We start from the raw sequence: 14,718 nt of genomic DNA, 5'->3' as shown, positions 1-14,718 counted from the left end.
TAAAATATATTCTGCCTTTCCATTCTTCTTACCAAAATGGATAATTTCACACATCCCCGCATTATACAACATCTGCAATCTACTTGCCAAAGCACTTAACCATCTATAACCCTTTGCAACCTCTTCCTCCTCACAGTACTTTCACACTTAGCTTTGTATCATTAACAAACTTGGATTGTAAACAGAGGATCATTAATCCTTGCAGCACTTAATTAGTTACACCCTGCCATCCTGAAAATAAAATTACTACTCTTTTTTCTGTCTCATGCAAATATATTATTTCCAACCCCATGAGCCACAATTTTTTCATAAAATATTTGATTTTCCAAGTGCCCTGTTAGTACGTCCTTAATAATAGATTCTATTACTGACATCAAGCTAACGGCCTATAATTCCTGGTTTTCTTTCTCCCTCCTTTCTTGAACAGCACGGTTACATTTGCTACCTTCCAATCCACGGGGACTACTTTAGCATCTAGAATTCTGGAAGATCAAACCAATGAATGCACTATCTCTGCAGCCACCTCTTTTAAAATCCTAGGATGTAGGCCATCTGTTCCAGGGGATTTGTCTGCTTTTAGTCCCATTAAACAGTAGTTTAAAGGCTACAAGTGGCTTTCATTCTCGGTCTAACGGATAGTGATTGTACTGTGAAAACTGCATCAGTGGCCAATATGGGCAACCAGATGAAATGACAGGTGTCACTGTGAGCAGCATCCATTTACATTTCCCAATAGTAGCACTTAAGGAGTGTTGGTAATCCACCTCCTGTAGTCTGGTCTATCAGTAGCTGAACTGTGATAACTGGCATAAAATCAATCTCAGGTGTTAATATTTGAAACTTGGTTTCAGTTGTTTCCACATGGGAGAAATTTCACTTCAAGGTTAGGTCTTTACCCGGTACAATTAGACATAAGGCTTGATATAAACTGAAACAAGCTCAAATAGCTGTTTTATATCGATATGGGAACATTTTGAAACCTACAACTGTTTTCTTGCCCACCTTAGTGCAAAAATGCATTGTATCAATACCTCAGGAGCAAAATAGTCTGGGCGAATTTTTCCGAGGAGAGACAATGTCTGTCCAATTGTTTTAGCTCTATTAAGTGAAAGTAAAGTCTTCCTCATTTTCCTGCTGTGACGAATGGGAACGTCTGACATGAACTCCACGCCACCAGCTATCACCGTTTCACACTGACCAGAGGCAATTAAGCCAACAGCTGCAACACAAATGCAACAACATAAACACTTCAGGAGAAAATTAAAAAAGTTCTACTCCAAAAATAAAATTTCGGAAAAGCTGGTCCAAGTTGTAGTCCATACTCTTAAAAATACTTTATTCAGGAGGCTTGAGAAAACCAACTGATTTTTACGAATGGAATCCTGTCCCAAAGAAAGGCATACAAACAATTTCCAAGGAAGTTGAACTTATGACTACCAGTTAACATTGGCCAGCCTTCTGACACTGCACCACTCACAGCACAGAAGGAGCCAAATGAAGCTGTCTTTCCCGATATTCTCTCTTTTCAAATGTTTATCAAATTCCTTTGCACTTGCCTGTGGTCATTGACTGATTTGAGGAAATGCAAGCCATGGTAACGGTGTGGGATGGAGTTTTATCTGAAAATCCTGCTCCAAGTGAAGCCTGTAAAAAAAAGAACAGCAACCCTGTGTAAATGAAGGAACAGAAACAATAATATGACATTTGAGTGATAATATGAAATATATCCATTTCATGAGTCAAGTGGAGTTAACTCAGTCCCTGTAACATTTATTTTATTGGGGAATTCTTTGTACTAAGAGAATTACAAAAATTATGCATGATTCATAAAACCTGGTACAGTTAGAGATGTTCTTCAAAAATCTGGAGTTAAGCCACATTATTGGAACAATGTAGAGAAAACTTTGCACTTATGAGCAAACTATATCTGACCTGTTAAATATCACTAAACTCACAGCACAGAAGGAGCCAAATGAAGCTGTCTTTCCCGATATTCTCTCTTTTCAAATGTTTATCAAATTCCTTTTTAAGTATAATGGTCTCTGCCTCAATAACCACGTAGAAATATTTCTACCAACTTCCCCTTCAGTCTTTTAGTGATAATCCCAACTCTGGTCTCATTGCCGATTCACCAATCAGTGGAAACAAACTGTTACAATCTGCCCTCGCAATACTTTGGAAAACCTATTAGATCCCCCGAGCAATGTTCCCTGTAAAATTTCATGGTTTTATGAGGTAAGTTCTCTCAATGCGCATTATGTTTAAAGGTTTTTTGTACAGCCACACATGTGCGATACTTAACCCCAGCGGCTTGCACCGTACTTTCCAGGCTGCTGTGCGGCTGAACACACCTGTAGTTTACTGATAACACTGCCCCTTACCTTTTTTTCCTTCTCATGAATTAGAGTCCCAATTTTTCAAGCTCTTTTGCATATCAAATCTCATATCTGGTGTCATTCTAGTGAATCTTAGCTGTATCTTTTCTGTATGTCTAATATCATTCATTCCTGCAATAGGTAGCCCAGAACTGCATGCACCAATTTCAGCCTAACTGATGCCTCATAAAAATGCAACACTACTTCTTTACTTTTATATGCAATACCCCTGTGTATAAAAACCCAGAATCCCTTTTTTTGGCCTTTTCAATGCCCTGAATGTCCATCTTTAAAAAATTATGTATTTGCGTTACTCAATCTTTCGGTTCCTCCATTCTGGTAGCAGTGTGGTTCTTCCCTCGCCTCCCCCCACCCCCCCCCAGATTATACCACTTCAGATGTTACTTGTAATAAACTGCACCTGCTACTTATCTGTCCAAACCACTAACCCCTATCATCGTCCTGCAGTCTCTTGCATTCTCCCTCATTTGATATCAGAATACCTTGTTGGCAATCCTCTTGCGCTTGTGTCCAAAACATTTTCAGAAATAAACAAAAACATACAGGCAAAGATTTCTGAGCACACCACTACCTACATCTCAAGCAAAAAACATCAATTTATCACAACGCTTTGCTTTCTGTCTTCCAGCTACACTCTAATGATGCAATTACATTCTCTTTAATATATCTTTGTTTTCATAACAAACTTATGCAACCCCTTATCAAATTCCTTCTGCAAATCCATATATACAATATCCATTGTATTCCCTTTATACATTCCATGATTTTCTCAAAATATTAGATCAATTCAGTACAACCAGTCCATCATAAATTTATTGTTAATGTCCCTCCTTTTTTTAGCGTTCAAAAATGGCCATTTTATGGACTCTAGAGTTGTAATTTTCCAAACTGTACTACCAGTGGCAAGTCTCATCAATTGAGCACGTATATAGAAAATTCCAGCACATGCTACACACAGCTTTCTGGCCATTATGTTTAAACAATTTTTAAAAATCACTCTCAGCATCTATCAGAATTTCTGAAATGTGTTCTTCGCAAATGAGGCTTCCCACTAGCAGCACAAAAAGTGTTTTCTTCGAAGTATACTAACTAAACAGGAAAGACTATTTAATCAATAGTTTTGTCACCTTTACGCACGAAAATGGAAAAACATTCCATTCCCTAACACTTTCTCATCTTGAGCAGTGATTTCAGCCAAGCCTTATTTTCTAATATCGGGGGAAGGTCAGTGATTGAAAGCTGCACAGCCAACCTGTCCAGGATGGCAGAGTGCTCAGCTCACCTACAAACAGGAAAAGAAAGTGGCCACTGCTGCATTTTTCATTTATTGGCTACAACAGAACATGAGGAAAGTAAAGATCATCGAATCATAGAATAACACAGCACAGAAGGAAGCTATTCGGCCCATCAATTCTGTGCCAGCTCTTTCGAAGAGCAATCTAGTTAGTCCCACTCCCCCTGCTCATTCCCTGTAAATTTCTCTCCTTCAGCTATTTATCCAATTCGCTTTTGAAGGCTACTATTGAATCTGTAGCCACCATGCATTCCAAATCCTAACCAATTGCAATAAAGTTTTTCCTTATGTTGCCTTTGGTTCTCTTGCCAATTACCTTAAACCTGTGCTCTTGCGTTACTGACCTTTGTATTGGAAATAGTTTATTTACTCTCTTTAAACCCTTCATTATTTTAAACCCCTCTATCAAATCTCCTCTTAGCCTTCTATGCTCTGAAGAGAATACTCCCAGCTTTGAATCTATCCATATAAGTGAAGCCCCACATCCCTAGAACCATTTCTAGTGAATCTCTACTGGACCCGCTCCAAAGCCTTCACGTCCTTCCTAAAGTGGGGTACCTAGAATTGGACACAATATTCCAGCTGCAGATGAACTAACATTTTATGTAGGTTTAGCACAACTTTGTACACTATGCCTCTAATTATACAGCTTAGGTTCCCATGTCTTAATTAACTGCTTTGTTGACCAGTCCTGCCACCTTGAAAGATTTGTACACAAATACCCTCAAGGTCTCTCTCTCGCTTTGCACCTCCATTAAAATTGGACCATTTAGTATGTATGGTCTCCTCATTCTTCCTACTAAAATGTATCACCACAAGCTATTTTCTGTTGAGTTTCATCTGGCAAATGTCTGCCCATTCCACGAACCTGTCTATGTCCTAGGAACATAGGAATATAGGAACAGGTGTAGGCCAGCCAGTCGAGCCTGCTCCGCTTCAATTAGATTGTGGCTGATCATCTACCTCAACATCACTTTCCCACGCTATCCCCATATCCTTTGATGTCATTGGTATCCAGATATCTATCAATTTGTCTTGAACATGCTCAATGATTCAGCTTCCACAGCCCTCTGGGGTAGAAAATTGCAAAGATTTACCACCCTCTGAGTGAAGAAATTCCTCCTCATTTCAGTCTTAAATAGCCTACTCCTTATTCTGAGACGATCTCCCCTGGTTCTAGACACCAGTCAGGGGAAACATCCTATCTACATCCACCCTGTCACACCCTGTAAGAATTTTGTAAGTTTCTATGAGATCACCTCGCGTTCTTCGAAACGCGATAGAGGCCCAGTTTCCTCAATCTCTCGTCCTAAAATAATCCAGCCATCCCAGGGATTAGTCTGGTGAATCTCCATTGCACTCCCTCTATGGAAAGTTTATCCTTCCTTAGATGAAGAGACCAAAACTGTACGGTGCGGTCTCACCCAGGCTCTATACAATCGCAGCAAGACTTCTTTACTCCTGCACTCAAAACCCCTTGCAACGAAGGCCGACATACCATTTGCCTTCTTAATTGCTTGCTGCACCTGCAGACTAGCCTAGTCCTAAAGGACATATCTGCTAGACTGGGTATGCGGCAGGTGGTGAGGGAACCAACAAGAGGGGAAAACATACTCGACCTCATCCTCTGCCTGCCGCAGATGCATCTGTCCATGACAGTATTGATAGGAGTGACCACCGCAGGGTCGTTGTGGAGACGAAGTCCCACCTTCACATTGAGGATACCCTCCACCGTGCTAAATGGGATAGATTTTGAACAGATCTAGCAATGCAAAACTGGGCATCCATGAGGCGCTGTGGACCATCAGCAGCAGCAGAATTGTACTCAGCCACAATCTGTAACCTCATGGCCCAGCATCTCCCTCACTCTACCATTACCATCAAGCCAGGAGACCAACCCTGGTTCAATGAATAGTGCAGGAGGGCATGCCAGGAGCAGCACCAGGCATACCTCAAAATGAGGTGTCAACCTGGTGAAGCTACAACACAGGCCTATCTGCGTGCCAAACTGCGTAAGCAGCATGCGATAGATAGAGCAAAGCGATCCCATAACCTACGGATCAGATCTAAGCTCCACAGTCCTGCCACATCAAGCCGTGAATGGTGGTGGACAATTAAACAACTAACTGGAGGAGGTGGCTCCACAAATATCCCCATCCTCAATGATGGTGGAGCCCAGCACATCAGTGCGAAAGATAAGGCTGAAGCATTTGCAACAATCTTCAGCCAGAAGTGCCGAGTGGATGATCCATCTCGGCCTCCTCCTGAAGTCCCCGGCATCACAGATGCCAGTCTCCAGCCAATTCAATTCACTCCGCGTGATATCAAGAAACAACTGAAGGCACTGGATACTGCAAAGGCTATGGGCCCTGACAATACCCTGGCAATAATACTGAAGACCTGTGCTCCAGAACTTGCCGCGCCCCTAGCCAAGCTGTTCCAGCACAGATACAACACTGGCATCTACCCAGCAATGTGGAAAACTGCCCAGGTATGTCCTGTACACAAAAAGGACAAGTCCAACCCGGCCAATTACCACCCCATCAGCCTACTCTGAATCATCAGTAAAGTGATGGAAGGTGTCAACAACAGTGCCATCAAGCGGCACTTACGTAGCAATAACCTGCTCAGTAACGCTCAGTTTGGGTTCCGCCAGGGCCACTCAGCTACTCAGCTACTGACCTCATCACAGCCTTGGTTCAAACATGGACAAAAGAGCTGAACTCAAGAGGTGAGGTGAGAGTGACTGCCCTTGACATCAAGGCAGCATTTGACCGAGTATGGCATCAAGGAGCCCGAGCAAAACTAAGGTCAATGGGAATAGAAGAAGAACATGGGAATCAGGGGGAAAAACCCTCCACTGGCTGGAGTCAAACCTAGCACAAAGGAAGATGGTTGTGGTTGTTGGAGGTCAATCATCTGAGTTCCAGGACATCACTGCAGGAGTTCCTCAGGGTAGTGTCCGAGGCACAACCATCTTCAGCTGCTTCATTCAATGACCTTCCTTCAATCATAAGGTCAGAAGTGGGGATGTTCGCTGATGATTGCACAATGTTCAGCACCATTCGTGACTCCTCAGATACTGAAGCTGTCCGTGTAGAAATGCAGCAAGACCTGGACAATATCCAGGCTTGGGCTGATAAGTGGCAAGTAACATTCGTGCCACACAAGTGCCAGGCAATGACCATCTCCAACAAGAGAGAATCTAACCATCTCCCTTTGACATTCAATGGCATTACCATTGCTGAATCCCCCACTAACAACATCCTCAGGGCTACCATTGACCAGAAACTGAACTGGACTAGCCATATAAATACTGTGGCTACAAGAGCAGATCAGAGGCTAGGAATCCTGCGGCGAGTAACTCACCTCCTGACGCCCCAAAGCCTGTCCACCATCTACAAGGCACAAGTCCAGAGTGTGATGGTATACTCTCCACTTGCCTGGATGGGTGCAGCTCCAACAGCACTCAAGAAGCTCGACAACATCCAGGACAAAGCAGCCCGCTTGATTGGCACCCCATTTACAAACATTCACTCCCTCCACCACTGACGCACAGTGGCAGTAGTGTGTACCATCTACAAGATGCACTGCAGCAATGCACCAAGGCTCCTTAGACAGCACCGTCCAAACCCGTGACCTCTACCAACTAGAAGGACAAGGGCAGCAAATGCATGGGAACACCACCACCTGCAGGTTTTCCTTCAAGTCACACACCATCCTGACTTGGAACTATATTGCCGTTCCTTTACTGTCGCTGGGTTAAGATCCTGGAACTCCCTTCCTAACAGCGCTGTGGGTGTCCCTACCCCACATGGACTTCAGCGGTAAAGAAGGCAGCTCACCACCACCTTCTCAAGGGCAATTAGGGATGGGCAATAAATGCTGGCCTGGCCAGTCACACCCACATCCCATGAATGAATACAAAAAAAACTTTGTTACCAGTTTTGTTTCCCTCCAATCTGAGCTCCCTCTCAGATTCCCATCATGCTTCCAATCTAGTTTAAACCCTCCCCAACAGCAGTAGCAAATCTCCATGAGGATGTTAGTTCCGGTCCCGCTAAGGTGCAACCCGTCCATCTTGTACAAATCTCACCTACCCCAGAACCGGTCCCAATGCCATAGAAATCTGATGCCCCCCCTCCTGCAGCAATTCTCCTGCCATGTTTTCCAATCGCTCAATCTTCCTCACCCTATGCTCACTAACGCGTGGCACTGGGAGTAATTCTGAGATTACTGCTTTTGAGGTCCTGCTTTTTAATCTCTTTCCTAGCTCCTTAAAATCTGCTTTCAGGACTTCATCTCTCTTCCTACCTATGTCACTGGTGCCAATGTAGACCACTACCTTTGTCTGTTCACTCTCCCCCAGAAGAATGTCCTGCAGCCACTATGACATCCTTCACCCTCGCACCAGGGAGGCAACATACCATTCTGGAGTCACGTCTATGGCAACAGAAATACCCGTTTGTTCCCCTAACTGATGAATCCCCCATCACTATCGCTCTCTCACTCTTCTTCCTCCACTCCTGTGCCGCTGAGCCACCTGTGCTGCCACGGATTGCACTCCTTTGAGGAACCATCGCTCTCACCAGTATCAAAAATGGAAAATCGTAATGGAAAATGACAAATGGAACATAGTAAAATGGTTAGCGTGTGAGATTCAGAGGACCCCTGCACTACCTGCCTGGTTCTCAGACTACCTGGTGGTCACCCATTCCCTCTCTGCTTGCATGTTGCTAACCTGTGGTGTCATCACCTCCCTAAACGTGCTATCCACGAAGTTCGCTGCCTCGCAGATGCACCACAGTGGCTCCAGCCGCCACTTGAGTTCAGAAACCCAGAGCTCAAGTTTCTGCAGCTGGTGACACTTCCTGCAGATGCATCTGTCTACGACACACTGTGTGTCCATGACTTCTCACATGCCACAGGATGCACATTCCACTTGGCTGCGCTGCCTTGCCATACCTTAACTTTACAGACTATTTATTATAAGTAGAATACTTACCAGCTACTCACCAATCAGCTTCTTCCCCTGTACCTACAGTTACAGAAATCAGATTAAACTAGCTACTTAATTAACTAATACAGTTGCTGTCCAGCGCTTCATGGAATCTCAGAATTGTTACAGCACCAAAGGAGGCCATTTAGCCCATCATATCTGCAGACTCTCCTAATGAGCACGTCACCGAGTGCCACTCCCCAGCCTTCTCCCCGTAACCTGACACATTCTTCCTTTTCATACAAGTGCATTCCAGACCTTAATCACTCGCTGTATGAAAAAGATTTTCCTCTTGTCGCTTTTGCTTCTTTTACCAATTACTTTAAATCTGTGCCCTCTCGTTCTCGATCCTTTCATGAGTGGGAACAGTTTCTCCCTATCTACTCTGTCCAGACCCCTCATGATTTTGAATACTTCTATCAAATCTTCTCTCAACGTTCTCTTCTCCATGGAAAACAGTCCCAACTTCTCCAATCTATCATAACTGAAGTTCCTCACCCTGGAGCCATTCGTTAATCTTTTCTGCACCCTCTCTAATGCCTTCACATTCTTCAAAAAGCCCGGTGCCCAGAACTAGACGCTATGGTCCAGTTGAAGATGAACTAGTGTCCTATACAAGTTTAGCATAACCTCCTTGCTCTTGTACTCTATGCCACTATTAATAAAGCCGAGGATACTCTGTGTTTTATTTATCGTTCTTTCAACCTGTCCTGCTACTTCAATGACCTATGCACATATACACCCAGGTCTCTCTACTCCTGCACACTCTTTAGACTTTTATATTGTTTCTCCATGTTCTTCCTACCAAAATGTATCACTTTACATTTCTCTGCATTGAACTTCATCTGCCACCTGTCCGCCCATTCCATCAACTTGTCTATGCCCTTCTGAAATTCTACACTATCCTCCTCACAGTTCACAATGCATCCAAGTTTTGTATAATCTGCAAACTTTGAAATTGTGCCCTGTGCACCAACATCTAGGTTATTAGTATATATCAGGAAAAGCAAGGGTCCCAACATTGACTCCTGGGGAACTCCACTACAAACCTTCCTCCAGCCTGAAAAACATCCATGAACCACTACTGTTTCCTGCCACTCAGCCAATTCCGTGTTGCTACTGTCCCGTTTATTCCACGAGCTATAACTTTGCTCACAAGACTGTTGTGTGGCACTGTATCAAACGCCTTCTGGAAGTCCATGTATACACATCAACTGCACTGCCCTGCCTAAGGCTGGAAGGAACTTAAACCTTTTTTAAAAAAATCAATTTTAGCTAAATGTAGACAAGACCAGGTTTTTAGAAAGAGGTTGACCTTTAAGATTCCCTCAGTCACCAAACTCCCAAAGCAGCGATACTCACCAGCCAATCAACTCACTACTTTCATGTGATGTCAGGATTTGATTTTTTTTCCCCTTTTTTCCAAACTCCAGCGCGTAGAGGTAGTAGGTTCCTCGCAGGGTCCGTCGCCGCTCTCGACTCTCTCCAGGTAAATGGAAGGCCTTGAGCCTGGATCTCTCTTTTATCTAATCCCGGTAGTAGGTTCCTAGCAGGTCCACTACCACTACTCTCAACTCTCTCCTCTTGAAGTCTTTTACTATTTTCCTCACTGTTCACAACATTTCCAAATTTCGTCTCATCTGCAAATTTCAAATTTGTGTCTGTACCCGCCACCCCCCACCCTCCCAAGTCCAAGTCCAAGTCAGTAATGCATGTCAAAAATGGCAGTGGTCCTAGTACTGAACTGTGAAGCATGCAACTATATACCTCCCTCCAGTCCAAAAAAAAAAGTCATTCATAACTTTGCTTTCTATCCCTTAGCCAATTTTATATCAAAGCTGCTACTGCCCCTTGTATTCTATAGGCTTTAATTTTACTAACAAGTTTAATATGTGGTACTTTATCAAATGCCTTTTGGAAGTCCATATACACAGCATCAACTGCACTGCCCTCATCCACCCTCTCTGTTACCGCATCAAAGAAAAATCAAATTACAGAGAGGTGTAAAAACTATATAGTGATAATGGGGACTTCAATTAACCCAAAATAGACTAGGATAGCAATAGTGTAAATGGCATAGAGGGGGATGAGTTTCTGAAGTGTGTTCAGGGTAGATTTTTTTTTTTATTAGTACATTTCCAGCCTTCTTCCTCCAATAGATCCTCATTTTGGTCCCTAATCAGCCCAACACTTACCTGGCAACCCTTTTACTATTATGCCCATACAAGACCTTGAATCCCTCTTTACGTTAGCCGCCAATCTATTCTCGTGCTTTCTCTTTGCTCCTCTTATTTCCTTGTTCACGCCTCTTTTGCACTTTTTATATTCTCCCTTATAGTATCAAGCTGACATCTGTAGTATGCTCACTTTCTCTGGTTCATCCTACTCACTAACTCCTTCATCATCCAAGGTGTTCTGGATTTGGTTTCTTTCCCTTTCTTCCTTTTGGAAATTTATCTAGACTATACCCAAACCATCTCCTCTTTAAAGGCCACCTACTCTTAAATAGTGTCTTTGATCTTTTGAGGACATTCTCTCTCTCTCGCACTGTAATATTTTTCTTAATTAAAACTGTTACCGCTCTTTCCCAATCTTTCCTGAATACCTTGCACCCAGGAATATTATGCAGCCAATCTTCCCCTTTTTTGAGTCAGGTCTCAGTTGTTGCCACTACATCATATCCCCAAATGGCTATTTGCACCTGCAACTCACCAATCTTATCACACCTTGTGCACTTACACACACACTCTAAAGCTAACATAGAAGTCTTTGTACTTTCTATGATCCTACCTAATTCTATATTATTTCTAATTGTCTCTCCCTATCCTTTGTGCACCTTGTTTCTCCTTTTTAAATACTACAACTTGGTGCCCAAACCCCCACCAAATTAATTTAAACTTTCCCCCACAGAGATATCGGCTCCAACTCTGTTCAGATGCAACTTGTCCATCTTGAACAGGTCCCTCCTGCCACAGAACTGGTTCCAATGTCCCTCCTGTACCATATCTCTAGTCACACATTAACCTGCCATACTTCCAGTTTTTACTCTCACTAGCCCATGGCACTGGGAGTAATTCAGAGATTACTACCCATGAGGTCCTGTTTTTTAACTTCCTCCCAGCTCCTTAACTCTGACTGCAGGACCTCAACCTTCTTCTGCCCCTGACCTCTGCCTTTTCCCCTTTCCCCATAAAATGTTCTGCACCCTCTCAGTAATGAGAAACACTCCTCCATTGTCCAAAAGAATATTTTCATCCATGTTCAATTCTGTAACTTGTATTCTTGCAATGCTCAGACAACAAAGAAAAGCATCCAGGTACAGATATAACCATAATCCACTACACTTTGCTTTCTGTCTCAAAGATTTTGTTAAATATCTAGGGTTAACTCAAAACTACACACAGCTTTCTGTTGATAAGAATACTATGAGCTTGTACTAAGGTCTAGGTTTGCTTTGGCTTACCACTCATGTGGTAGTAATAGTTGGTATATGAAGTAAGGGTTCTCTGTTACAATCTGTGAATCATGCTATCATTTAACTAGATATTGGGTAGAAAGAGGTACACTCTGGATTGTAGGATATGCGAGGTCCACTTACATGAGTGAGTGCTGACACTGAACTAGAGAAAACGTCTGGTATAAAAACGCTGACAACAATCTTTTAACATTACAATTGCGTTAACTGTCACAAGACATGCTGTATCATGAGTAAAGATATAAAAACAAAACTAACAATCTTAAACTGTAGTATGCTCACATACCTCTCGAGCAACATTACTTGTTTTGACCTCTTGAATAACAGTACCAAACACTATGTAGTCAACATCTGCTTTTGGAATGCTGGTCCTTGTAAGTAGTCCCCTACATAAATAATAATTTTGTCAGTTTCCATAAGATTTCAATATTCTGAAATGGACACAATGTATATACAAAAATTCCAAACTTTGATCATCTCACTTACTGTAGTGCTGCTCTGGCCAAATCATGTGGCATCAAATCTGTATATCTACAAGAGCACAGACTCTATAAATTAACATGTTATTACGTTTTTAAACTGTTAGATAAAATATCTATTCTGGTAATAAACAGATTTATACACGACACTAAACCATTCATGACTTGAAAATTCAACTTGCCTACTATCTAGAAGCAGATTTTCTTTTTAAAGCTCTAGCAAATTAAAAAGGATTATATTCCTTCTATCAACACTTCTTTGCCAGTATTCCCACTATTCACTTTTATTCTGCAAGTGCAGAATAAGGATATTACAAGAATCAACTGCATTGATTACCATGATTAAGCACACATACAAATACATGCAAACAACAGGCACTCAAGCCACAGCTGCAAATTGAATTTACACCAGCATAAATGACAATCCTCAGGGGAGAAGAGGTAAGGAGGGAAAGGCAGAGAAGAAGAATCAAAGATAAATTGCTCGATTCATCAAAGACATGACCTGATAGCCCCACAATAAGCCTTTCAGCACTATGTGTGGTATGCAGATTCAAACCGCTTAATTATTAATACATACGTGGTACCGGACATCAAGAATGGAGTTCGGACACCTTCAACCAGGACAACATTTCTCAACCCTGGTTTTGCTAGAGTTTTCTTACTGCTTGATTGTGCTGTTTGGCAGAATTTCAAGACAATGTAAACTTATGTCACAAACTTTAAGAGTCAAAGTCAAGCATACAGTAAGTAAATGCATAGCGATGATTTGAAAAATTAGTATAAAAGCACTGTACCTTGAGACTGCGCATGAGATACTGAGCTCAACAAACGTGCATCTAGTTTCAAAAGAAGGATGTTATCAGTAAACATTACATTTCATTTGTCTCATTACAGATGTAAAAAAACTTATATTTTTATATAGCTCCTTTAACATAATAAAATGTCCCAAGGCTTCACAGGAGAATTATAAAGCACTGAGCCATATAAGGTGATATCAGGGCAGATGGCCAAAAGCTTGGTCAAAGGGGTAGGTTTAAGGAGCATCTTAAAGGAGGAAAGAGAGCTAGTGAGCTGGAAAGGTTCAGGGAGGAAATTCCAGAGCTAAGGGCCCACACAGCTGAAGGTAGGGTTGCCAATGATGGAGCAATTAAAATCAGGGATTTTCAAGAGGGCAGAATTAGATGAGTGGAGATATCTCGGAGGGTTGTGGGGCTGGAGGAGATTATAGAGATAGGGAAGGAGGCCATGGAAGGATTTGAAAACAAGGGTGAGAGCTTTAAAATTGAAGCATCGCTTGACTGGGAACCAATGAGGGTCTGCGAGCACAGGGTAATTAGTGAATGGGACTTGTGAATTAAGACATGGGCAGCAGAGTTTTAATGACCTTTAAGATTACAGAAGATAGAATGTGGGAGGCCAACCAGGAGTGCATTGAAATAGTCAAGTTGAGAGGAAACAAAGGCATAAATGAGGGTTTCAGCAACAGATGAGGGGAGGCAGGGCGGAGTTGGGCGATGTTATAGAGGTGGAAATAGACCATCTTAGTGATGGCGCGTATATGTGGTTGGAAGCTCATCTTGGGGTCAAATTTGACACCAAGATTGTGAACAGTTTGGTTTCGTCTCAGACAGCTGCCCGGGAGAGGGATAGAGTTGGTAGCTAGGGAATGGAATTTCAAGCGGGGACCAAAGATAATAGCTTCAGTCTTCCCAATATTTAATTGAAGGAAATTTCTAAATATACAAATATAAAACTCATTGTATGAAACATTTTTGCAGTTTTAAATGAGTGAAAAAATTGGTAATTTCACATGGCACCTCAAATTACATACCAGTAGCTAATATCAGTAATGGTGACCATGAAACTACCAGATTGTCACAAAAACCCATCTGGTTCACTAATACCCTTTAGGGAAGGAAATTTGCTGTTCTTACCTGGGCTGGCCTATATGCGATTCCAGATCCACTTAACTGCCCTCTGAAATAGGCCCAGCAAGACAATCTGTTGTATTCAAGGTGGTGGCTCACCACCACCTTATCAAGGGCAATTAGAGATGGATAATAAATGCTGGT

The 14,718-nt window shown here is 42.4% G+C and overlaps 1 protein-coding gene across 2 annotated transcripts in view; it reads right to left on the bottom strand.

The window, feature by feature from the left end:
• The window catches only part of hadhb (hydroxyacyl-CoA dehydrogenase trifunctional multienzyme complex subunit beta), a 41,314-nt gene that overhangs the window by 23,626 nt on the left and 2,970 nt on the right, over positions 1 to 14,718 (bottom strand). For both annotated transcript variants that reach the window (XM_068024073.1, XM_068024071.1), the window contains exons 3-8: positions 13,441 to 13,482; positions 13,224 to 13,320; positions 12,651 to 12,695; positions 12,451 to 12,550; positions 1,557 to 1,644; positions 1,032 to 1,219 (exon numbers count right to left, since the gene is read on the bottom strand). In XM_068024073.1, coding sequence (XP_067880174.1) covers positions 1,032 to 1,219; positions 1,557 to 1,644; positions 12,451 to 12,550; positions 12,651 to 12,695; positions 13,224 to 13,320; positions 13,441 to 13,482 — 560 coding nt within the window. The remainder of the gene's footprint in view (positions 1 to 1,031; positions 1,220 to 1,556; positions 1,645 to 12,450; positions 12,551 to 12,650; positions 12,696 to 13,223; positions 13,321 to 13,440; positions 13,483 to 14,718) is intronic.

The sequence above is a fragment of the Heterodontus francisci genome, chromosome 3 (genome assembly GCF_036365525.1).
Source record: "Heterodontus francisci isolate sHetFra1 chromosome 3, sHetFra1.hap1, whole genome shotgun sequence".
Lineage (NCBI taxonomy): Eukaryota > Metazoa > Chordata > Chondrichthyes > Heterodontiformes > Heterodontidae > Heterodontus > Heterodontus francisci.
This window is presented reverse-complemented; position numbering and strand designations above follow the sequence as displayed.